We start from the raw sequence: 24502 nt of genomic DNA, 5'->3' as shown, positions 1-24502 counted from the left end.
AGCTAATGATCATGACCCAACTAATTCATATTTCTAACTTCAACTTACTTTTTTCAAATTATTGTTCTGGGCTTTAAAATGCTGTCACATGAATATTCTGTGTGGTACTGCTCGAGAGCAAAGTCAGTCCCCCAGGCAAGGCATTTCAGACTCTGGGAAATCATTTTTACTTTATTTGACTGAAAACAGGGTTTGATATATGCACCACCTAATTTTCAGGGTTCTGATCCTGAACTGACTAACATAACTTATTAATGCTGAACATAAATATTGCCATCTAGACCTGCTCAAATGTCTAAGTATTTGCACAATAAAAGCTTATAGCACACAGAATGTTAAACATCAGAATAAATAGCTGATAAAACAATCATGCATTTTTATCTTTGCTTTCTAAACTGCTTGTCAAATATTCACCAGTGCCATCAAACAGTAACCAAGGAGGAATAATGAAAAAAAAAAAAAAGACACTAAGATGCTTTTTATTGTTACTTTGAAAAGTCCTAAGATTTGCACAAATACATTACATGGAAAAAAGAGTAACCTTGTCTTTGAAATAAAGCACACAAAAGATAATCAAATTTAAAAAGCTGTGTCAATTCTAAGTATTTGTTCTTCTTAAACTGGCAAGCAGCTGTCATTTGTGACTGTAACAAAATATCCAAAAGAATTAGATCAAAAAGATGTCAGCATTTATCCAATCTACTATTTTTAAACTGTTTTTAGTTTAGCATCCATTTTTTCCTTCACCATGTGCCAGTGGCTAAGCAAAAGGGGTATATAAAGCATGTTCTATAAACTGATGGACAGCTCTCACACAAAGCCACAAGTATCCTTTGCTGTTCATGTACTGCTACAGATTTTCAGTATAATATGACCTCTCAAAATAGATTAAGGACACAATGCCAACATCATATCCAAGGAATTAAAGAGTGTAATTCTCACTAAGGTTGTGCCACTAATCCCTGCACATTCTCTACTGAAATTTTATGCTAAAATTATATATCTCTAGATACTGGTAGAAATTACAGTACTCTAGAATCAGATCATAATTACATAGGATTGCAAATTGTACATTTGTCAGTTCCTAGAAACAAAATGGATAGCCAAATCTGCAATTCCAATGGCTGCTTTCATGCTAGATACAGATACTGCACTTCACTTACCAATTAACACAAAATCTGTTTTCCATGTCTTCTTCTTTAAGATTCAGACATGTTATCAGCCCACACAAAGACAAGGATAAGAAGTAACATAGGAAAAACCTACTGACTCTACACACTGCATAGAACAGACAAATTCTCCTCTTTAAAAGATAATTCAGATGTTTGGGCACAATTGGGTATCACTGGGTTTGGGTACTTTTGGGGGTGGTTTTGTGTTATTCCCTTCTTTGTTTTTTAAAGGAAGATGAACTGTAGTATCACTTTGAACTTCAACTTGTGAATTCAAGGTATGGAACTTACACAAATCTCCAATGTGCAATTATATTGTGACAAGTACTGTTTCCTATGTGGTTACAACTTAATAAAAAAACTTCAAGATAGAAAGAATAACCAGAATGTAGAATTTAGCAAATGTCACTCTTCATGTATTCAGAAAAAGTACAAATTTTTTCCCACCCCAAATGTTTTGATCATAAAATAAAAAAACAATCTGTTTAAACACACTTCAATTTCTGATTTCTAAACGAGTGCAGCTTTAGAGAGCTACCACTGATGCAGCCATGCCCTTGTAGCAGATTTGTTTAAGCGTGACAGAAACAGGTCCTGAGGTAATTCAAGATATTGCACGTCTTGGATTTTGTGTTTTCCATTTTTCAACAAAGAAAACAAGCCTAATCTAATTTGCTTCTGTGTGCCATTTAAAAATGTAACTAAGCAGATCACAGCTGAAGTAGATCAGATTAACTGCTAAAGAAAGGTTGTGTTGACAAACTGCACAGAAAAGTTTACCAACACCTTTTGTGGATATGAAAGGCACAGCAAAAACATACAAATCTTGCCAGGAGACTGTCTTGTGTTTAATTTGCAAAGCAAAGGCTCGGCAGAATAAGATGTAACATGTTTTTATTGAACAAAGAGCTGTTCAGGTGCTGTGACATCCGTAGCAAACCATTACAGGAAAGGGCTTCCACCACCCTTTTCATATCTTTTTAATACCTGGCTGAAGTTGCCATTTTAATAATTCCACTTCACCTGGTAGAATGCTTGTTAGCAACAATTACAGCAAAAGGAATCTCCACTGGGGACTGATGTGCCGTGCACAGCCTTGTCTCTGGACACACCTGTAAGCCTGGTACTTCCGTCCTATGAAATATTTTCAGTTAAAAAGGGTAAAATGTGAGCAGAGGTATGTGATTAACAGCTTGGTTGCTGATTTCCTAGAACAGAAACTAGATCATACCATACAACTAAAATTACATTCAAAATATTTGGTTCTTTTTCAGAGAAGGATTAAAGTTATTTATCTCCCATTAAACATATATGTTAATTTCACATCTTGTACAAGGCAGGGAACCTATGGAAGTTTCAGGAAAATTCTCATTTCTGTGGGACCTGTAAAATAAAATAAGACCAGAGTACTCAAACTTTAAATTCTTTCACTGAAAATTCATATAATGAAGGGGTTTTACCTGGTTTTGTAATGAAAAAAAGATTTATGCATTCATAATGCCTATAATAATTTCTTCAGTTGATTGATTTCAACTAAAATTAAAGAGGGTTAGTATTTCTAAATCCAATAGATTTTATAATTAAGATGGTGGCTGGAGAGAGGTAAAGGCTTTAAGCAGTCTCTCTGTCAGAGGACATTTTGGGGCTCAGCTCCATAATATGACTAGAGCAATGAGAATCCACATAGGGAACATTATGAAGGACAGCTATAGGAATTCTGCTATCTAAAATGCAGGGATCCTAGTCTTCATATGGATCCTAGGACCATTTCTTACAGATATGTATAAGAAGATTCCTTCCAACAGTAACATATTATGAAGAAAATTAACTGGGCTCATTTTTTTTTATGCATAGTTCTCACTAGCCCACTTTGGATTTGACAAAGAGCAATGTAAGTGAAATAAAAAAGATAATCTTATTTTGGGGGAAAGAAGGGTGGAAGATAAAGCGAATCTAATTCCTTCCCAGTCTTGCTACTGAGTTTTCATCCTGGAAAAGCCACATATCTGTATGTGCAGTGTCCCTGTCAATAGCACAGGGGTAATACATCTCTGTCTTCACAATCTCTCCCAGAGTTCCACACCAAGCAGGACACGAGGCAGTGAGACACAGCCTGGCAGTGCACTCCAGCACAATGCCAAGGTGCATCCAGCACACCAAGGGACCTGTCCCACCGAGCTCTTGAGCCACAGCCACACTGTAGATCACCAGGAGCTTGCCAGGCAAAGGAAACAACCAAAGGTGTAATCAGCGAGCACGCGTCCTCTCAGCTAGAGGAAGTTCTGGCACACAGAGCTGGAGATCTCTTCTAACCGTATCAGATGTAATTAAACCACTTCAGGCACTGTGGGAAGCTATTTCCAAATGCATTTAAGTAAGGCAGAAAGAATGATTTTAGCTATTGGACCATTAAAAAGGAGTGAAGCTAAGATTCCCCTTTGGGTCTAATCAAAACATACACCAGCAGATGTTTTCTTCTCCTCTCTGATAAATACATATGACTGTGTATCTTCTGGTTTCTTTATGAAACACTAATTGCCCACTGCACAGAAGGTCTAATTGATGCAGCATGTGATCACTGTTATTGGCACATTTTTCATAGCTCTAATACTTCAGCGCACAACCCATGAGTTTGTGTTGATTGCAGGATACAAGGTGAGCCATTTCAACCTGAAGGAGCATCCACGGAATGTCACTCAGCTTCATTCTGTCAGACTCAGAGGGCTCCATTTTCTTGCTCACTCAGTACCTCTGCCAAAACTGGAGCAGGGTGAGGAGGTTCAGCAGAATTATGGAAAGAAAGCTGGCTAAAAAATTTATAAGACAGCAACAGCTTCCTATATGAGAGCCTCCAAATGTGTTTACCATTGTGGGATGGCGTTGCACACTACGAGTGCACCCGATCTTATCTTCACTAGTATCAAACTGGGCAGCACACAGGGTGGCTCTCTGGACTGCCAGCCCACAGCAGTGACCCCAGCAGTGACCAGAGACTGCTCACCCACCCTTCTGAAGCTCTGTGTGCTGGCAAACCAGGCTGCTCTCCAGGGAACACATCTGCTCCCCCCTCTCCCACCTGCTGACAGAAGGACCTCCTCCCGAGTTTGGAATCTACTTTAGAAAGACTGCTGCTGACAGTTCTTGGATGGCAGCAGAGACCTGGAATCCTGCTCAAATATTTATCTGCTTTATAATTATTGAAAGATTTAATTTAAGAAGAGCTGGAAGATTATAAGAAATACTGCCACTGACTGACAAATTTAGCACAAGCCACATTCTGGCCAGGCACTTTCCCAGTAGCACATCAACTGTTCTCCCAAAACCAACATCAGCCAGGTACAGAGGACACACACAAAAAAGGAAAGAACCACAGAAACAAGGAAAGCAAGCTTCCTTAAGTATTGAGTACCCTTAGGAAACAGAGGCAGGCATTTAATAATGTAAAAAGAAAACAAATGCCTTCACTTCCCAAAGTAAATAACTTAGGGATTTACTAATAATGACTCAATCACTGTTAGTTATAGACCTATTCTAATGGCACAAAACCAAAAAACAGAAACGGTATCATAGCCATGTCATGAAAAATTAGCAACAAGACAGATGTCAACAAGTGCAAACTGAAAAGCAAAACCATACAGAACAACGTCCTTCTGTTCACTCTTTATTGCAATATGTGCTCTTGTTTGGCACTGTTCATCCAAGACCACAGCAAATGCAATATTGCAGAGCTGGCTGTAAACTAAAAGCCTTTGGGCTGAATTTTCACCCCAACACACAGAGACTTACTTTGAGGATGCTTCACAATGTCAACTGGGCATATTTACAGTCCATCACACAATGCAGTGAAAATCTCTGTGCCCCTAATGTATTTTACATTTTTTTTCAGAATAAGCCTTTTCAGAATAAAATAAGTTGGTTTTGCCAAAGAACACATCAAAACTACACTGTGTTACATGCTGTTTGTAATTTTGACTCGGCAGCACAATAGTCCTCATCCTCCCTTCTCATTCCACCACATTAAGTATTTTCAACAGAATCTGAGCACTCCTGAAAATCCAGCCATAGACAGGTTCACAGCATTCCATCCTTTGAAAGGCTTATACCAGACTAAGAATAAAATGCAGCTATTCTGCTTGGTTTAAAACCTCCTGTTTCAAAACCTTTATACTTTAACAGAATACAACAAGCAATAGAGGATAGTCATTCCCAGTGAGCTCCCAGTTGCCTTACTATCTCCTTCAATTTGGTTATAGCTTACGCTATTTGATGACATATCAATGAAAGGACAGTTTTCAGAAACTACAGCTATTGTAAGTCAAATTAATTTCCTAAGCTTTAAAAGTATTTTCTTCCAAGTCTAGAGTTCACTGGATTCTCTTACCAGAAGTCTTTCTAAGAGAATATCAAATTATCAAATCCAAAGTTTATAAACTTAAAGACCTCCACAGTTTCAGAACAAAATTTTGGGCCCAGCACACAGCAACAACCTGAAAATCCAGGCCCTCATCCGAGGTATTAGAAACACCTTTCAAAGAATGAGACAAGGAGCAGAGACTTGAACACCTGAACTTGCTTATCCCACTTTCCATCTTATGCAAAGATACCTTCACATTTTTTCCAACAGAACAATCTGGAAATCACTCTGACTCAAGGTGCACAGAATAGGAGAACTTTTTTCCTTCCAATACTACTCAGGACAACCTACATATTGCAAATCCTAAGGCAATTTTATTACACTAATAAAAAACAGAGGGTACCCAGGAATAACAGGAAAGAAAAGGGAGGAAAGGAACAACACAGGAAAGGAAGGAAGGAAGTTAGGAAGGACTTTTAATTTCAATTAAATTTCTCCTGTGCTGGTTTTTCTTGATCTTCAAAATATGAGAATGATATTCAAGCCCCAAGGAGGTAATTAAGAATTTTTCAAGCTGCATCAAGACTGCCAGGATACTAAAATATATCCTTATTTGAAAGAGCCAACATTTAAAAGGCATCTTCCAGGATGCCTCAAACTTCTAGCAATGTCATGATCTTTTTGTTCTGATATGATGGCCCAGTTTCTCTGGGTATTAATAAAGTATGTCTTAAGTAATATATCTGGCAGATCCAAGAATTATCTTAGTGTTCTGAAAAGCCAGAGCCTAGATTAGGTGGCTCATAGGAGGCTAGTACTCTTTTAATAGCCAAAATATGAATATTCTTATTTCAGACCAGATTATGAATTCTACATTACATTTATATGCCCATTGTGAACTGTGCTATGGCAGATTCCCAATTGTAAACAATTCCTAGCTGTAAACAATCTAACACATATACCAGAAACAATTTAAATGTGGCAGTCCCCAGCTCCTCCCACACTGAACTGCGCCTTACTCGAAGGAGTGAATCACTTGTGCATTTCTGATGTGACCCATTACCAGTGATCTGGAAAAGGGGATCGAGGGCTCCCTCAGCCAGTTCACAGGTGACACCAAGCTGGGTGGGAGGGTTGGTCTGCTGGAGAGCAGAAGGCTCTGCAGAGGGATCTGGACAGACTGGATCGATGGGCCAAGACCAGCAGCAGGAGGTTCAACAAGGCCAAGTGCTGGGTTCTGTCCTGGGGCCACAATGAGCCCAGGCAGTGCTACAGGTGGGGAAGGAGTGGCTGGAAAACTGCCCAGTGAAAAAGGATTGGGGATGCTGCAACACAGACTGAACATGAGCCAAGTGGCCACAGTGGCCGAAGGCATCCTGGCCTGGATCAGCAATAGTGAGACTGGCAGGAGAAGGGCAGGGATTGTCCCCTGTGCTGGGCACTGGTGAGGTCACACCACCAGTGCTGTGTCCAGTTCTGGGCCCCTCAGTTGAGAAGGGACATTGAGGAGCTGGAGCAAGTCCAGAGAAGGGAAATGGGAGCTGGTGGAGGGGCTGGAGCACAAGTCCTGTGAGGAGCAGCTGAGGGAGCTGGGGGGTGTTCAGCCTGGAAGAGGCTCAGGGGGACCTTACTGCTCTCCACAATTACCTGAAAGGAGACTGTAGCCAGGTGGGGGTTGGTACCTTCTCCCAAGTAATTAGCAATAGGATGAGAGGAAACAGCCTCAAAGGTCAGATTTAGGTGGGAGAAGAGGAAAAATTTCTTCACTGAAATATTTGTCAAGTCTTGGAACAGCTGTCCAGGGAAATGGTGGTGTCACCATCCCTGGAGGTATTTAAAAGCTGTGTGGATGTGGCCCTTAGGGACGTGGTTTAGCAGTGGGCTTGGCAATGTGGGGAAATGGTTGGACTCGATGATCTTGGAGATCTTTTCTGACCAAATGATTCTATGATTGCAGAGATATAACAATATGCCATATGCAGAGGCACATGAGCTCTGCCTTAAGGACAGACAATAAAACAATGTTAATGTTATTCTAGGGCAAGCACAAAAAGTTTCTCTAAAACCTTACACTTGACTTTTTAAGTCTGCAACAGCAGCCAGTGGAGTGATTTAAAATTCAGTAACCTGGAAGAATCAATTATCAAGGTCTGACTCAATGGTGTGTAGAGACACCTTAAAAGTTATTTAACACTGCACTACAGATGTAGTGTCCCAAAAGAGACATTATTCACCCATACAAATGAGCTTAAGTTTCAGCACAGAAGACTTGAAGCAATTCCTAAGTTTGCAAAACACTGTTTAATGGAAATTCACACTCCTGGCTTGAGTATTGGGATTTATATCTGCCAAAAATAGTGGGATGAATTCCAGGGTACAGTATGTGTCTTAGTCTTTCGGTTTCCACTCAACCTGATCCGAGCAGTTAGTCTAAGTCATTGCCTGGAGAAGTTATCTACTCTTTAATTTCCACCGTACATTCAATGATTTCCTCACATTTTAAGAAGTGAGAATTGCTACATGATGCAATGTAATTTGTTTTTGTTGCTGTGACTGCAGCTAGTGAAAATGCTGCTGTAGTAATATGGGCTAGCAACAACCTGCTCTGAAAAAAAAAAAAAAAAAACAGACCTGTTTTCCTTATGTTTCTTGCTGTAGCACAGGAATAACTTTAACTTCATTTTGCTTTCAACCTGATAACAAATTTGAAAGACAAAACTCTTCAGATCCCTTCCCTAAGTGTAGATCAAATACCAACATACTTGTATTTCACTTGCAAATACAATTTCCATCTTAGTCATCATTTGCACCTAATCAAGGAATTTCTTCATCTTGTAATATCTCATCTGCTGGTAGTTAGAACTGTGATTGGAATTGAAATTACCATTAAAAACTTCATGCTGTGGTTTCATTACCTGTGTCAAATGAGTTACAATAATCATGAATTATGATATGCAAAGGCTTGTGTTAACATGCATCACAAAAGGGATCACGAGGTTTCCACTGAAATTTGCAATTCAAGAGTTAATTTTCATAAACATCTGAGAATCCAAGCTAGAACTCAACTTCATGAAAGAATGACTGGGGCACTTCCTTTGTCAGAGAGCAAGGTAAGTGTGTCACTCACAAGCACATTGGCATATTCATGCATTACACACCTTATTTGCTCAGCGAAAACATGAGCTCAGAGAAGGGGATGACACCAAGCTAACCTTTGGAGTCAGTAGAAGGGCTCTGGTGCCACCTCTTTGTGACAGCTCCCTGCAAGCAACCACACAACTGCACGGATGGCAGAGGGCAGGTTTAGTCTCTACAGCATCCTTGCTTTCAGGGGGAAGGATGCTGGTCTGAATGCACAAAATGCTGCAAATTTCTTGTCCTGGCAAAAGAAGTTACTCTCCTCTTCTCTGCAGGGACTACTGCATTTCCCTGAAGGAGGAAGTGTTTTCAATTGGGTCACCATTTCTCTTTAAGGATAAAAAAAATAGATAAATATGTAATCCCTCAAGTTATTAGCAATACAAAAGTATGAAATCTACTTCTGATGTAATCACTGAAAGGGAAAGGAAAGATATCTTTTCGTTTCTTATTAACACAAAAGAATAAAATTAAACCAAACAAAATAATCTAAAAAGTAATTTAATTATGGAGCAAACTGTGCTTTTAAAGTGTCATGAAGCTACACAACATAGACATAAACTACAAAAATTACATTGCCATCAAGTGTTAGATGAAACAACCTGGCATAAAATAACTGCGTCAAGAAAACAAGTTTCATCTTTTATGATGTGTACTCATCCAAAATAATTATTCCAGACTTCCCAGCTTCTCCCACTTCTGCCTTTGTACACTCCATACACCCTTCCCTGAGAGCACATTTCTTTATCTAAGTTGATATCCCCTGACTTCCCATTTTCTTAAGAGCAGATATTCCAAAGAAGCTAATGATCATATGCCTGCAACAAAAATGAAAGCAAAAAAAACCCCATGCCAGCAATCACCCTGAGCTTTCCATTTGATTTTGTGCCCCTCTCTTGTACCTGCCTTCTAAACTGAAAATTTTCCAGCCTGACTGCCTTGCTGTATACCTGCATATTATTAGCATTATGTAAATGACAGCAGGGCCCAAAGAGGTGTTACACTCTCAGCTGAGAGTGCACAGAACTTGCTGGTATCATCATCGCCCTGCCATTACATCAAGAGAAAAGAGATTGCAAAACTGCAGGAAAACAGTTCTTCTGTCCCTGCCACCCCCCATGCATGACACAGACCTGCCACCAAGAAGGGCATCTCCTAGTCCCAGTTACTGGCCTTCAGGTACTACAGGAACAAAATGTTCAGCAGTAAGTGAGATACAAAATAAACACCAATTGTAATATCCATGCTTAAGGCATTAATCTTTGAATACACCACTGCAAACACTGAAATAAATTCTCAATAATCTACAAAATAAATAATTTCAGCTTTTAAAAAATCACAGGTGTACTAACTACTTAAGTAACACAATGAGAAATTGGGATGGATTTCTTTAAAAGCTACAAACAATAAAACACAAATTAAATAGCAAATGTTTACAGAGAAGGGTATCTTCTACAGGCACCATACAGCTGGCAAGACAGAATTCTATTTTCATGAATAATCTCAAGGTAAGAAAGAGAAGAGAACAGAAAAAGAGGCAAGAAGAGCAAGATGTAGGGGCAAATGGCGAAAAGAAATCTGTTCATCGGTGGAAAGAACAGAAAAGCATGAATTAGAAAATAAGTCATTAGTGTGAGAGGAAGAAAAATGAGGAGGAAGTGTGAAAAGAATCCAGCTCTCTAGAATGGCAATTTTTAGTTACTAGATAAAAAGTACCACCTTCCAGAAAAACTGCTGCTTGCATGTCTAAATGGATGCCACTCCAGGGAATGTCCAAACACCCTCAGGCATAAGAATCAAAACTGTCCAACTCAGGGAAGTGCACGAGGAGAGACATTACATTTCACATCCACTTTCCGGCTGTGATCCAAATCTGGCACAGATGGCTTGTAAATGATTGTCACTGCCAGGAACCTGCAAATGATTGTTGCTACCAGAAACCCACTGGCCTGTGAAAAAATCAGTTTTCATCTCAATCTGGCTGCCGATACCACAAAGGTGGTGGGGGCTGGCCATGCTCTGGGACAACTGGTGCATCACTTACTGTCATTAAGGCCTGTGCAAGGGGTGGAAAAGCCCCTTCAGCCCCTTTCTTAAATCCACCTCTGTCACACTGCAAAGCACAAGACAACGAGGTTTCACACCCAGCTCTGCAGTTCTTCTCCCTTGAGCCTTGTCCCATTTCCATTTAAGCTAACACCCTGCAACTTCCATGGTTTGGGATACTTATTTTCCTCACCTCTCTTTTTCTGCCTGGTTGATTTAGGCTACCAGCTTCGGGGTAGCAATTGCCTCTGACATCTTCCTCGCACTGATGCTAGGCAAACCACCACAGCAGAAACACTCCATGCAAGAGCACAGAATTCCATTAAGGAAGATCTCTAACGTAAATGTTTTAAAAGCACATGACCAGGCTAATTTTATACACTGAATAGCCTGAGACAAGACAGCCTGTTTCAGAGAAGAGGACAGACACAGTCTTTGAACTCTTTTATTTAAAAAAAGCAGCTCTTGTAAATTATCTATGCCATTCCCCACAGCAGGAGGCTGGGAGCGAGCCTGCCGACATTGCAATGCTCTCACTCACAAACTGCACCTTGCAGCAAGGTGAGCCCTCCACCTGCACTGCTGCCTTCACAATGCCAAAACTTAAGGGTTTATAATATCCCAATACCTCAACAACATGCACAGAAATGAGTGTGGGATACCCTTGGTCTTCAAGGCCATTTTTGTTCCAGGACTTGTTTACACATCACACTTTCAGAAATCTTCTTATCTGCCCTAATTGCGATGATTCATGAATTTACAACCCAGCTGTGCTCCACAATTTTCTTCCAACTGTAATCCTTCCCTTTGCAAGTAAATAACTTGTGACTGTTTATAGCTGCAATATCTGAGCACAGCCTTAAAATTTCAGAGCAAATTCATGAAAGCTACAAAAATTGAGCATAATAAAACCTGTCACAAACAAAAATAATGTCCATGATTACCACCATCATGTACATATCAAGACATATTATGCCACTGCAAATGCAGGCCGTGTGATCTGCTCTCTTCAGTGCCTTCAGTGCCAAGTGCCAGGCCCCCCCAGGGCACAGTACATGGGGTCCCCTCTGGCCATGGCATGTTTAGCCACACAAACCAAGCTCAGCAGCATCACACATACTTTACAGAGAACTCTAGGGACTTGCATTAAATTGATTCCATGTGTGGATTGGGTTTTTCAGCTGGTGGCGTTGAGATATTTCTCATGGAACAGGTTAGCTGGTTGTGTAAATGCTGCTTTTAAAGTTACAGGATCAAGATTTATTGTTAAAGAAGCAGCTGAAAACGTAAGAACAAATAATAACAATAGAGACAGGGGCCTTACTGTAACTGAGTTTACTGATACTTTCATCTTACCTAGCAGCAGTTTTATTTGACTGCAGTTTTTATAGAATGAGGAATGTCTTCACTTATTCAAGGCAAACCAGCATAAGATAAAAATGAGTATGTTACATTTAAAAAATGCTATAAATTAAAAATTAGTTCAAGAAAAAGATCGGAAACAAAAACATACTTTTGAACAAAAAACTTGAACTCCTGTGAATTTAATGATTCCCAGACACTTCTGCATTGTATTTTCTACTGGAAACTGCTGAAGGATACCAAAGGAAAACACTACTGTGCTTGAGAACATAATTCCTCAAGAAGCTACATCTTACTCTTAACTTCCATTGCAAACCATATCTGGGGCTGGGGGTAGCTACATGGACTGCAACTGATTTTTTTTAATTGCATCTAAACTATTTTGACTCTTTGTAATAAAGAGCAGAGACATTGTTAAAAGCAGGTACCATTTAAAGAATTCCTACCTCATTGTACCTCGTGTGCAGCTTCATGGAAGTGCTTAATCATATACTGAAATTTCTACCTATGATATGGGTTTCACAAAAATAAATGCAATATATCTCCTTTTAAAAAACAGCTTCCCAATTATTTTTCATAATGCTAGTGAAAAGAAATCTCATCCTATGACTATTAATGTTTCAAAAACAGAATACTTAAGAGAGGATGAAAAGACATAAGGGCAAAACACTAAAATCACAAACTCACAAATAATATGAACCTTTTATTGACCTCAGCACAAGATAGCACTCACACTGAAAAAAATTGCCTACTATTTTTTGTTAACTCACTCAAAACGTTCTCAGCATCTTAAAAGGGGAAGTGTAAGTTTGTGAGTTGTGGACACGCAGGTGGATTGCTTAATGAATTGTACATGACACACGTGGAACTGACTCCCTCTGGCCCATTTCACTTGAAAGGAAAAATATGACATTTTACTAGTGGAAATACAAGCCTTCTCTGCTTGAGTTAATTCAGATATATGGCTGCACATATGTTCCAGTGCCAGAGGGATACATCTTTCCAGACTTCAGCAGCCTATGCTCTGTCCCCCACACAAGCAGCAGTGACACTCTTGGCTGCCACATGCCACCCAGACCATAAAGAAGGTGCTGAACCTCATTCTGAGAGTCAGCAACCACTGAACTCAGCACAGTAAACAAGAATGTGAAGCAAGAGGGCAGATAAGCATGGGGTATTTTGCTCTGAGAGAGAAGATGATCTGTCCCAAGAGGTGCACATCAGGTCTCTCCTTCTCCTTGTATATATCACTCCCTCAAAATGGTACTTTGACCTAATTTACTCATACAGTGCTTTCATGTGTAAACTCAGTCACACATGCATTCAGAAGCCACTGCTTCCTGGGCATGTATGTTTTGGGGGATCTTGGAAGATGCTTTACACACACAAGTCCAATCCAATAAGATTTGCAATGATACACCTCTAACTCAAAAATTACCTCTGAAGATTGAAAAATAAGTCAGCTTCTCGAGAGAACACTGTTAGAAACCTAAATAAAGATACTTCAGAGCAGAACTGTGGTTTGGTTGCCTTTTGGTTTCGAGCAATCCTCAGCAGTTTCTGACTATAAACACATAATTAACATTCAAGAATAAGATTATAATAGAAAAGATAGGAGTATCATCAAATCTGTGTTTCTCTGAGATTTGCTGCTTTGTCTTCCTTTGTTTGTGCTGCACTTAGCAGAAATAGAAATGTTTTATTTCTTTCTTTGAGGCCACTGCTATAAAACCTCTCAGCAAAGTTTTGGCATTGGCCTCTGCAGAGCATTGTGTACAGTGAGAGAACAGAGAAACTCTTCCACTGCTGCTGGGATGAGCCATGAACAGCTGTTCCTATGGTATTTCTGTCCTCATTACAAGGCTTCAGATTGCATCAGAATGCATCCACTAGTCATTTTTGAAGCCTTATTGCCAATTCCTTACATCTTTTCAAAATGCATGAGCTGAAAATGCTATTGCTGAGAGAGTGGTAATATTCTTAGGTTCATTGTAATCATGCTTCTTTCTTTTAATTCTTCTACTGATTTGAACTATGATGTGCACATATCAAAATAGGAGATTTCGACTTGTGCAGTTATCCTAGGGTTTTTTTTCTCTGTATTAAGGAGTGATGTATTTGTGTTCACGTTGCATTTGTTGTAGCATACGTCTGCTACAAACACTGTCAATGAGAATGTGGCAAACTACAACTGACCTGCTTAAACAGCTATCCTTCTTTTAAAATTCACTCTGCACATATTTTTAATTCCACGATTCTCTACCGACAGCAGAAATAAAAGGTTTATCACAGAATCCACTAGGTTGGAATAGACATCTGAAACCGAGTCCAACCTATGACTGAATACTATCGTGTTAACGAGACCATGGCACTGAGTGCCACATCCAGTCGTTCCTTAAACACCTCCAGGGACGGTGACTCCACCACCCCCAGCCCGGGCAGCTCATTCCAATACCCAATCATCCTTTTTGCGAAGAACTTTTTCCTCGTGTCCAACCTAATCCACCCCTGGCGCACCGTAAGACTGTGTCCTCGTTTCCTATGTTACTGTATCTACCTTGTTTCACTTACAACCAAACAAATGAAAGAAACATGCTTTCTGTCGTTTTCAGAGCACCTTGTCAAACCCCTCGTGTAAAACGTCAGCTTGAAAAAGACACTTTAACGAAAACTAAAAATAAAAACAAACAAACTCATAATGTTAATGTACTCAGAACAGCAGATTCGGAAAGGGCTCTATTACTAGAACAGCCCATCCCGCTCGCTGCGAAATATTTGGCTCGGTTTCCCCTCGGTCCGGCAAGTCTGACCACCAACTGTTCTCTCGTTCCGGGCGCGGATGCTCCCGCTCCACAGCCGGGCGTTGGGAGCACGGGGCAGGGCTGCAGGGACAGGGGGCTCCGCGCACCCGGGGCCGGCTCCGCTGACGCACGGGGCTCCCGGGCCGCCGCCGCGCCGCGGCTCCCGTAGCTTATGGCAACGGCGGAGCCAATGGCAGCCGCGGGCCGGGCGCTGCCATGGCGATCCCGCTCCCCGCCATGGCGGCCCCGCCGGCCGCGGCCGCCCCGCGCATCGCCCGCCCGCGGCCGCGCTCCCGGAGCCGCCGCCGGCGGGGGCAGCGCGGGGCCGGCGCCCGAGGCGCGGCGGCCGCCACCGACGGCGCGGCGCTCCGCCCGCCCGCCGGGGCCGCAGGGCAGGACAGCTCCGCGCTCTGCCCGCTCCCCGCGGGGCGGACGGCTCGCCCCGAGAGCAGCCCCCGAACTTCGCGGAGCGGCACCGACCCGAAGTTGGGAGGCGGGACCGGGTGCCCCGGCCCGGGCCGGCCCGCGATCCGCTCCCCCCGGCGGCACCCACCGCCGCCCCGCCGCGCCTCGGGGAGGGTCCGGCCGCCCCGGCCCCGCGGCCGAGCTGCGGGCTCCGGCGGGGACCCCTCGAGGGGCAGCGGCTCCTGCCCAGGGGCATCCCCGGTGCCTCCGCCCCACCCGCCGCCTCCCGCGGAGTCTCCCCCCACCTGTAAGGGATCCAGTCCGCCTGGTGCCGCGAACTCATCTCTCCCCGGCGACGCTGCCCGGAGCCGAGGAGGCGGACGCGGCCGCTGCTGCCCGAGTCGGAGCCCGCCACGGCGCGGGCAGCATCCTCCGTCCGGGGCGGGGGCGGGCGGCGCGCCGGTTATCCCGGCAGCGGCCGCAGAAACATCCCCCCGGGGAGGGCTCCCAGCGGCGGGCCGGGCTGCATGGGGAGGGGGCGGCCGGGGGCAGCGGGAGGCGGCTCCCAGCCCTTCCTCCCTGCCCGGAGCGGCGGCTGAGTCGCGCACCGGAGCGGGGAGGGGCGGGGGAAGGGCCAGCGGCGGGCAGGGAAAGGCAGGGCAGCAGCGCCGCGTCCCCGCTGCCGCTACCCGCCCGCCCCCACGCTGCCGCCGCCGCGCTCAGGCATCGCCCGGGCCAGGCGGGTCCCGCCGAGCCGAGCCGAGCCGAGCCGCCCTCCATGCCGGGCCCGCCCCTGCCCCTCTGCCGCGCCGCCGCCGGGCATAAGCGGGCGGCGCGGCCGTGGGGAACGGGCACGGACCGTGCTGGCACAGCACGGCACAGCACAGCCCGCCCTGGCATCGGCAGAGACCGAGCCATGAGTCGGGCGCTGGCCGGGCAGACCTCGGCTAACCGGGGCGTGGAGAGGTGCGAGGAGAGCGCAGCCTGCACGCAGGTTCCTCTCAACGCAGCCCACCGCCAAAATGTATGAATTGCATCAACTCAGCCCAAAATGGTCGAGGAACCACGGCCTGGGGGCTGCTAGTAAGAGCTAACCGCGGCCCCTAAGGGAGAATCCATGGTTTCGGTTTGCCTACAGCGGACTGATGCCTTGCGGTGATGAGACCTGGTGGTCGGTTTTGGGATCTGGTGGTCGCAGCCGCCTCTGCTGGCCCTGGCACGGCCGCGAGCGCCGGCAGCTCTCCCGAGAAAACCATGGTGGGAAGCAGAGGCTGGCTGGGAGCAGAGCACAGGCACGGCACCCTGAGGAACCCACCTTTTGCTACACGGGTGTAGTACAGGCCACTCATCCTTTCAGCACAAGACCAGCTCTGCCTCAGCTCTACAGCCACAGCAGAAGTAAAGCCCTTTTAAACCATGTCAATCCCATGACATTATAAGCTTATAGAAACAGTTACCGACTTCATGGAAGAAACATGACGTGAGTAAAAAAATTAGTGGAAGAAAAGGATGAATCGAAAATACTGTCTCTATTTGCTTTGTACAATGCCAGTCTGACCTCTAGTATCTCACAAGTTTTGTTGTAGGTAATGTTTGTACTGCATATGGGGGGACATATTTAAAGAAAACTTGCGAGTTAACTGAAGTTACCTTTTCTACCAAAACAGGGAAATAAACAACCAGAGTTAAATGTGGCACTCACTGTACTTTGGAAAGGCTTAGATAGTGAGGATCACCTTAGTGACAAAGATGTGAAGCTCTGACCTGCTAAGCCATACTCAAATTGCAACACTGGTCTTCTGCCTGATGTGTGAACTCATCTGGAAGAAGGTTACGGTACAGGTTATCCCATCACAAGGACTGCAGAACTAAAAGAAAAGATGAATGATCAAGGCTTTGGAAAGATGCTCATCTGAGCAGAGAGTAAAAAAAAAACAAAAAAAAAAAAAACAAAAAAAAAAAAAAAAAAAAAAACAAAAAAAAAACAAAGCTTCATCTAAGAAAACAGAGATGGGGAGTTTAGAGGTATGTGCCTAGAAATGGTAGAGTAGAACAGAAAAAGAACCCTAATTTTGGGTTTATAGCATAAAAAGCAAGGAGACTATTATAACTTAGAAAATTAGAAACAGATTGAAGGAGATGCTTTTTCACTCAACATTCCTCTATGGTTGGATTCACTACCAAAGATCATGGTTAGGGCCTGGAAGCCAGCAGAGTCAACAGATGATGGCATGCTTAGCAGGCAACACAGACATTATCATGTTCCTCACTCTCATGAGCTGTCAGGGTCTATTTTAAAACCAGAAACCAAAATTTAAACCTGTTCCAGAAGTCCAAACAAGATCTGCTTTTAAGGAAGAATTCTCCATACAAATAAATCCAAATAAATCCAAATAAATCCATACAAATAAAATGTTGTGCTGCTTTCTTGACCAGTGTCAGGCATTGGATTGGACAGACCTGCCTCCATTCCAGTGAGGCACAACCTGGAGCTGTGAAACAACGGCTTCACCACCACCTGGCAGTGCTATTAGCATGAGGAGGCGGCTGAGGAGAGATTCCCATCTCCTGGTGCTAAGCTGCATGCTTTTTAAACACTGAGGCTTCTTCAGAAGAGATGAAAGACAAAAGAAGGGCTTTTTGTGTTCAGAGACAGAAGTTCTCAAGACTGAAGATTAGAATATCTATTTTCAAAAAGCCGTAAGTGTAAAGGTTGGTAGATGAGCAAATGCACACATCAAAAAGATGCCCCTGAACTTTGGAGTGATACAAAATATGAAAGTGTCTTACTGCCCATTTAACAGCCCAAGATGATGTTTGGATTCAGAGATACAAAGCATACAGAGTTATCAGTGTTCAAAATGGGAGACTGACAGCGTGCCCTGAAAGATGGGTATGCACTGAGCATAATGTCCATCCAGGCAAAGCTGATAGAGGAGAAGAAAGATAAGGAATATTTTATGGGAAGAAGGGCAAAACAATTTTCTGGCATTTTATCTGCTTTTAAATGGCTTACTTATGCCCCCAACCCTTTTCCTCATCCTCCCCCTCCCTGGTTCTCCTTCATCCCTTTACCCTTTATGTTTTATATGGTTTCACTGTGGAGCTTTGGCTCTTTCTCAGCAGCAATGCTCTGCCTCCATTTCTGAAGCAGCTGAGTGGAGTAAAAGGTGAATACCAATTCTCTGCAGCTGGGAGCATTAAGAGCAGGGTTACTGCACATCTCTGAGCAGGGTCACAACTCACCAGCCTTCTCTAGATGTCCCTCTGCTTTGTCTGTGTGGCACACAGAGCTATCTCTGAATGACAGGGCAAGTGTTACAGAGAAATCCTTGTCAGGAGCAGGACTGAGGTGTTCATTTTACTGTGTAACAAGCCTCGAGATTGTTCTTGACCTGCAGATCCATTCACTGGTATCTCTAGTAAATCCCAGCAGCTCAGGGAAGACCTGGCCTCAAACACACAGGTTTTTACCAAGCACTAAAACAACAAAAAACGGGGAAAAGAACCAGCATGTAACAAATAACCCTGACATACCGTTATAATTCCTAGGTGCTCTCTGTGAATAGAGCTGTACTTCTCAAAAGCCATGTTTAATTAGTTTCAGATGCCAGCCTGATGGACAAGGCAGTCTGTTTGAAAAACAGTGCTTTAAAGGTTCAAGGACTGATACATGAAACAGCAGTGAGGCAGACACAAACCTGTCTCCTCCACTGCCAAATATGTCTCACTAAGCAACATCTTCCTCTATATACAGTCTGCCATCTTTCCAATTATCCCTCTTTTGTCCTCTGTGTAAAATAAGTGTCCCACTAATACATTTTTATATTGAGGTGATGAATAATACAACACAACTGTATCTAACAGTTGAAAACACCTGCATTTGCAACAGAAAGCCTTCTGGCAATCTGGGTAGAGAGCAAGACATCAAAGCAGAAACACTGTTGAAAGGAGGCCTGGAGAATCTAAGAAAGCAGTAAAATAACAAACTGATGTAAGCTCTTTCCTAAATTCACAGATTCATTTATTTTAAGTCTAATTTTCACATGATGGGGAAATTAAATTTTTTATTGTTTAGCCCATTAAAAAAAAAAGTAGTAAATGCATATACTGATTTGAAAAAGAAGCATAGAGTATCTTTTATAGAGGGGTTTTTATCTATCTATAGTCCTTTGTATTTCTTTCTAGGCCCACTGTTATATTTGCACTGCTGAGCACGGCACTGTTCAGAGGTTGTGTGCTACAGAGAGAAAGGTCTGCATGTCCTGTGCCTTAGGTTTCCTAAACCTCAGAGCTGCTACAATAGGCTCAGGTTATGTATTGAATTAAATTCCTGCCTCATATGCCTTTTTAGCTGACCTGGATAGAGGCTGATTTTAGGAAGGGGAAAGTGTAGTGATGTACTCAATAACCCATCCTCGGTTTATGCTGGGGTGCAGCACACATCCTAACTCACAGTTCCCAACCTTTCAAAAGACACCTAAGAGACTAAAACAATCTTTACTTTTGAGGTCTCTTAAAAGGGCATGAGCTGCCAGTTTGTTGCCTCTGGGTCAGCTCAAGCACAGTGCAGAAATACTTCTATCTAGCCTTTTAAATCTTATAGTAGCACAAACAAAACAGATTTGGCATAAATGTGTAAAAATTCTGGGCTTTCATTTATTGGCTTGAGATTTTCTAATTTTAAGCTCCAACTGACAAGCAATAATGAAGGATGTGTTTGTGCTGGCATGGCTACAGAAGTGGTTGTGTTTAGATTTTTCCATTCCAATGTATCTAGAACCAAGAGATCATATTTGAAGTTAAATCATGCCAGATAAAATTTATCTGTACTCCTTACAAACTGGGAGCTCCTAAAAATGATCATGGATTTTTTCTGTATAAAGCTCAGATCAGTTCTGAGAACATCTAAGATATTTTATTTGCTTGTTTGAAAATCAAACTGTGGATGTAACCAGGACCAGATGCAAAAGTTGAAGGTTTTATGAAGCTGATATTCATCAGGGTCTATATTTCTTCCCAAACAATGAGTTCTAAAATGCATTGAATCAAATTCAGAACAAACCCTCATAATGATAGTAAGGAAGTTAAAGTTTTCCCAAATCAAAAAATTAAGAAAATTCTCTCAAAAAATGAAAAAGAAAAAAAATCATAGCCCTGAGTGGCAATTTTGGCCTTAAACACTTCAGTAATACCAAAGATGTGATAGAGGTAATTCTGCCTGTTGTTGTGGTCTTTAGATGAGGCTTATGCCAAGTTCACTGTCATTGTGCCTTAAACAGAAAGAAACCCAGGTTAGATCTTGTTTCCCTAGTAAGAGAAACAAAAAAGCATTATTTTTGATACCCAATTTCAAATATAACAAGAAAATTTTATGGTAAAGGTGAACAATTTGGAGATAAAACTCTGAGGAGGAAACAGATTGGTATATGAAAGACTAATCGCAGTGTTTATTTATATCAAATATGGTTGATCCTCTCCATCTCTCCATAAAAGCTCACCTTTCCTTATTGCATTTCATCTATTCTCATTCCAGTAAGTTCATTCCTGCTTCTTTATTGTGAGGCTGTGGAGTATAAATAGTTATCAGTAACACCCTGAAATAAAATCTATTCTGCAATAACAGAATAGAGTTCTCTTGCCACCTAGGGTAATTTTTCACTTTAGTCACTTCAGTTTGAGCTTGCCTAGCTCCAGGAGATCCTGTCTAATTCCAGTTTCTTTAACAGTTAACATCAAGCTGACACCTACATCTACACATTCCTATAGAATAGGAAAGTATGAGAAAATGCTAACTTTTGAGGAGGGAAAGCTGTAAAGCTCCCTTTGCCAGCACTAGAAAGCAAACCTCATATGTCACTGTCCTTGTGTGGGTGGCCTGCTTTCAACAATGGTGGCCTGTTTTCAACACCTTCTAAAGTTTTAATTCAGTCTGATACCACATCCTGTAACACACTCAGCATCTCTCTTAAAGTCTTGCAATGGGTACATCCAGTATTCTTATTTTCCAGTGTAAGTAAAAAATCCTGTTACTGACAGGACACCAAACTACATCAGTGGTGTACATGAAGCCACTGAAACTTGAGTGAGAATCTAGTATCATCATAAATGGAGTTCCTGTCATCTTTGGAATTGTTGTCCCATTGAATAATTACCTAAATCCAGTGGGTCACTAGAAGTGGATTCTGTTCCATATTCCCTTCAGATTCCCTGTTTGACTGCTCTCTAACATGATTCTTACATCCTAATACCTAAAGTGATTGTTCATGAAGGATGAATTTTCCTATGACAGTGCTTAAATACAAAATTGGATAATCCTATGCCATTTCAGCATACTATTTCACCTAAGTTTTGCTTTGAAAGGTTTATTTTTCCTTTATTTATGATTATACCAAATTTTACACTGTAATTTTGCCCTCATTTCTAGCACTTATGCTCTTTGGACTTTTCTGAACAATTTAGATTATTTACATATCAATTAAGACAGTTATAATACCAAATAAAAAATACATATTTTAAAAAATACCCCTGCCCAAAGTACATGTCTCTTCCCTATAGGACAGGTCTAAATTCATAGGAAATAAATGCAGATTTACTGCCCATGAAAATTATGTCATTTTGGGGTGGGTTTTTTGCCTTCTAAAAGTCAAGGATCATTTTCAGTTCTGACTCCTTTTCTGTTTTGTTTTCTTTTCAAGGAGTCACAGGATAGATGGCAATGGAAGAATCTAATTTCTGGAGATCATTTTACACTCAGCCAGCAAAAAGGGAAAATACTGCATCTCCCTTTGCCCCAAGTGTAGAGGACCATGAGATGTCCTTCCAGGACAAAAGTATGATCTTCCAACTCAGACTGGCAGAGCCAGGCTGAAATTCTTGCAAGCTATTAGCAAATAGTAGCATGTTTTCATATTAAATAGTCCTCCCTTTGCAGCATGGTGAGGAAGCATCTGTACTTAGTACTGCAAAACCCCAAGATTAATCTAAAGCTAAGCACATCCTTCATAACTATTCTGTGAAAGTATACATAGGTATTACTTCCAGTTATTGTTAAAACAAAACAAAACAAAACACCCAAACATTGAAATTATACATCTAAAACTGTCTACCCAGCTGAAAGTTTAGTTTTAAATGTTCATACTTAGCTGTGGGGGAGTGAAACAAAAAGCCAAAAAATATCCTGCCTAATCTCTGGGATGTTTCCATTCCACAGATAGTTCAAACTCAGATGTGACTTATCTGCCCTTAAAAGCTGTTAACTTCACTTGACAGTGAGCCAGAAAATTGAAATGCTCCCAGCAGAACTTGTAAGTAGAACCAGAAGTGCTTTGCCATAGGTGTTTGGATGGAACATCATGATAATGACCCTCTCATTTTATACCCTCTAGATTTCTTCCATCAAACATGATTATTCAAAGAAGTCAGTTCCTATTAAAAAAAATAAAAAGCCTCAGATTTTAAGAGAATTAACGTTCCATTACAGCTTAGCACAGAGCTGCAATCAAATTAAAATGAGGTTGAATTCACTGTACAAAGAAAAAAGATTTGAATGGTTTTGTTTGGAATCAAAGCAGCTGGAAAATTGGAAACCAGCTTTAGAATAGCTGAGCATTTTTATAGGGAAAAAACATTCTACAGTCTTCAAAGTCTACAGATTATATTTAAGATTAAATACTATCAAGTTATTATTTTTATTTTCTGTCCTTAAAATGATCTAGCTGGTAAAACTTCTCAAAAGGAGCAGAAATAAGTATTTAAATTATTGTCCTTCTGCAATCTTTCTGGTAGAATGGGCTAAATATATTTGATCTTGCCATGGAAACACCTGATTTTCCTTCAGAATTTATGCAACTTATTAAGTTGGCTTACTGCAATCATCTGCACTTCTGGCCAATCTGTGACACTATTCATAATATGACTGCTTTACATCATCTTTGCAATGCCATAAAATGTCGCATTCACATTAGGGGTGACAAACTGAGGCAAGAGCTGGATGATTTGGTTTGGCTGCAGCTGTACAGAAAGCCTCTGGATGTGCTGGGGATGATCAGTTATCCTCCCAGAACACCCATCCCCAGCGCATACAAATCAGTTTCTGGGTAACGCGTGCCAGGCGCTTCCCAAATCCTACATGGTCGCCAGAACAAGGACGAGATGAGAGCGTGTTGCTTACTCAATGTTTTCCTAAATTACAAATCTAATGCAACTGGTAATAATTTCAAATGCACAGATACACTAAATTAACTTAAACTGCTGGCTGAGAATTTCTGTTTGCAAACGCTATTAATGTTATTGATTACAGCACACAGTTTTCCACTTTATCTCGATAGATGACTGAAGCCGTGGCCAAATAGCTCAACATAAGCTAAATGTGAGACACTGTTCAATAATGTGGTCGAGCCTAAAGAGCCCTTTTCTTTCTGTGTGTCATCATGTTCTTATAAAATGCTCTATTTCAGTGTTTACTTGGTGGTGTGGCTGTCAAAGTTTAACTGCTCTTTGCTGGGAAGCCCCCAGTTTCTTCTGGAGAATGCCAGGACAGGATTTTTGATTTTTTTTTTTTTTTTTTTTTTTTTTTTTTTTTTTTTTTTTTTTTTTGCCTGGAGATGCATTAAAATAAGACTTCCACTTTAAAAAATTAAGTTCTTCAAAGAGACTTCCCCTCCATGGCAGAAGGTGGCCTAAAGCAACATTTCTTATGCAATCTTGGGATAAGAATTAAAACCAAAGGTCAATCAAATAGGTTACATCTTTCTAATAAACTCTAAAAAAATTACATAGATACAAAATTATCTGAGCCTGTGCAGATTATTATACAAGGAGATGACTGTGAAACATCTTTTACTTCATTTTGCTTTTCATAAACCAAACTTTTTTTGGCCTCTCAGACCCTTTTTAGACAACATCAACTTTATCTGAAATTATTGTAGGTAGATATTTACGGATATTCTATTTACTGTCCAACTCAGAAATTGCTACTTTAACTTTTTGGGATTTCTTTGCACCTCTTTATCAGTGACAGTTCCCTGTTCTTCCAAGCTAAATCCTATTACACTTTCCATGCATGGATACTGCATTTTTCCTTCTATCCTTCCCGCTGTATTCATGAGCCTGTTTCATTCATGCACCAAACACTGTTATTTCAGTCTGGGCCAGAACACTGGTAACATGACTATAACCTTGCCCTTCAACTCCCTTTCAGGTCCAACAAGTTACAAATTATC

General features: G+C 41.7%; 1 protein-coding gene across 6 annotated transcripts in view; it reads right to left on the bottom strand.

The window, feature by feature from the left end:
• TUB (TUB bipartite transcription factor) overlaps positions 1 to 24502 on the bottom strand; it is a 144361-nt gene that overhangs the window by 59108 nt on the left and 60751 nt on the right. The window contains exon 1 of one of the 6 annotated variants that reach the window (XM_021529501.3): positions 15584 to 15820. The exons of the other annotated variants lie outside the window; for them this stretch is intronic. Within the exon in view, the coding sequence (XP_021385176.1) occupies positions 15584 to 15621 (38 nt within the window). The 5' untranslated portion in view covers positions 15622 to 15820. Of the gene's footprint in view, positions 1 to 15583; positions 15821 to 24502 lie in introns of those variants that run through there. 6 annotated transcript variants of the gene reach the window in all.

Source organism: Lonchura striata, chromosome 6 (genome assembly GCF_046129695.1).
Source record: "Lonchura striata isolate bLonStr1 chromosome 6, bLonStr1.mat, whole genome shotgun sequence".
NCBI classification, from domain to species: Eukaryota; Metazoa; Chordata; class Aves; order Passeriformes; family Estrildidae; genus Lonchura; species Lonchura striata.
Note: the sequence above shows the minus strand (reverse complement) of the source record. Positions and strands in the feature narration are given on the sequence as shown.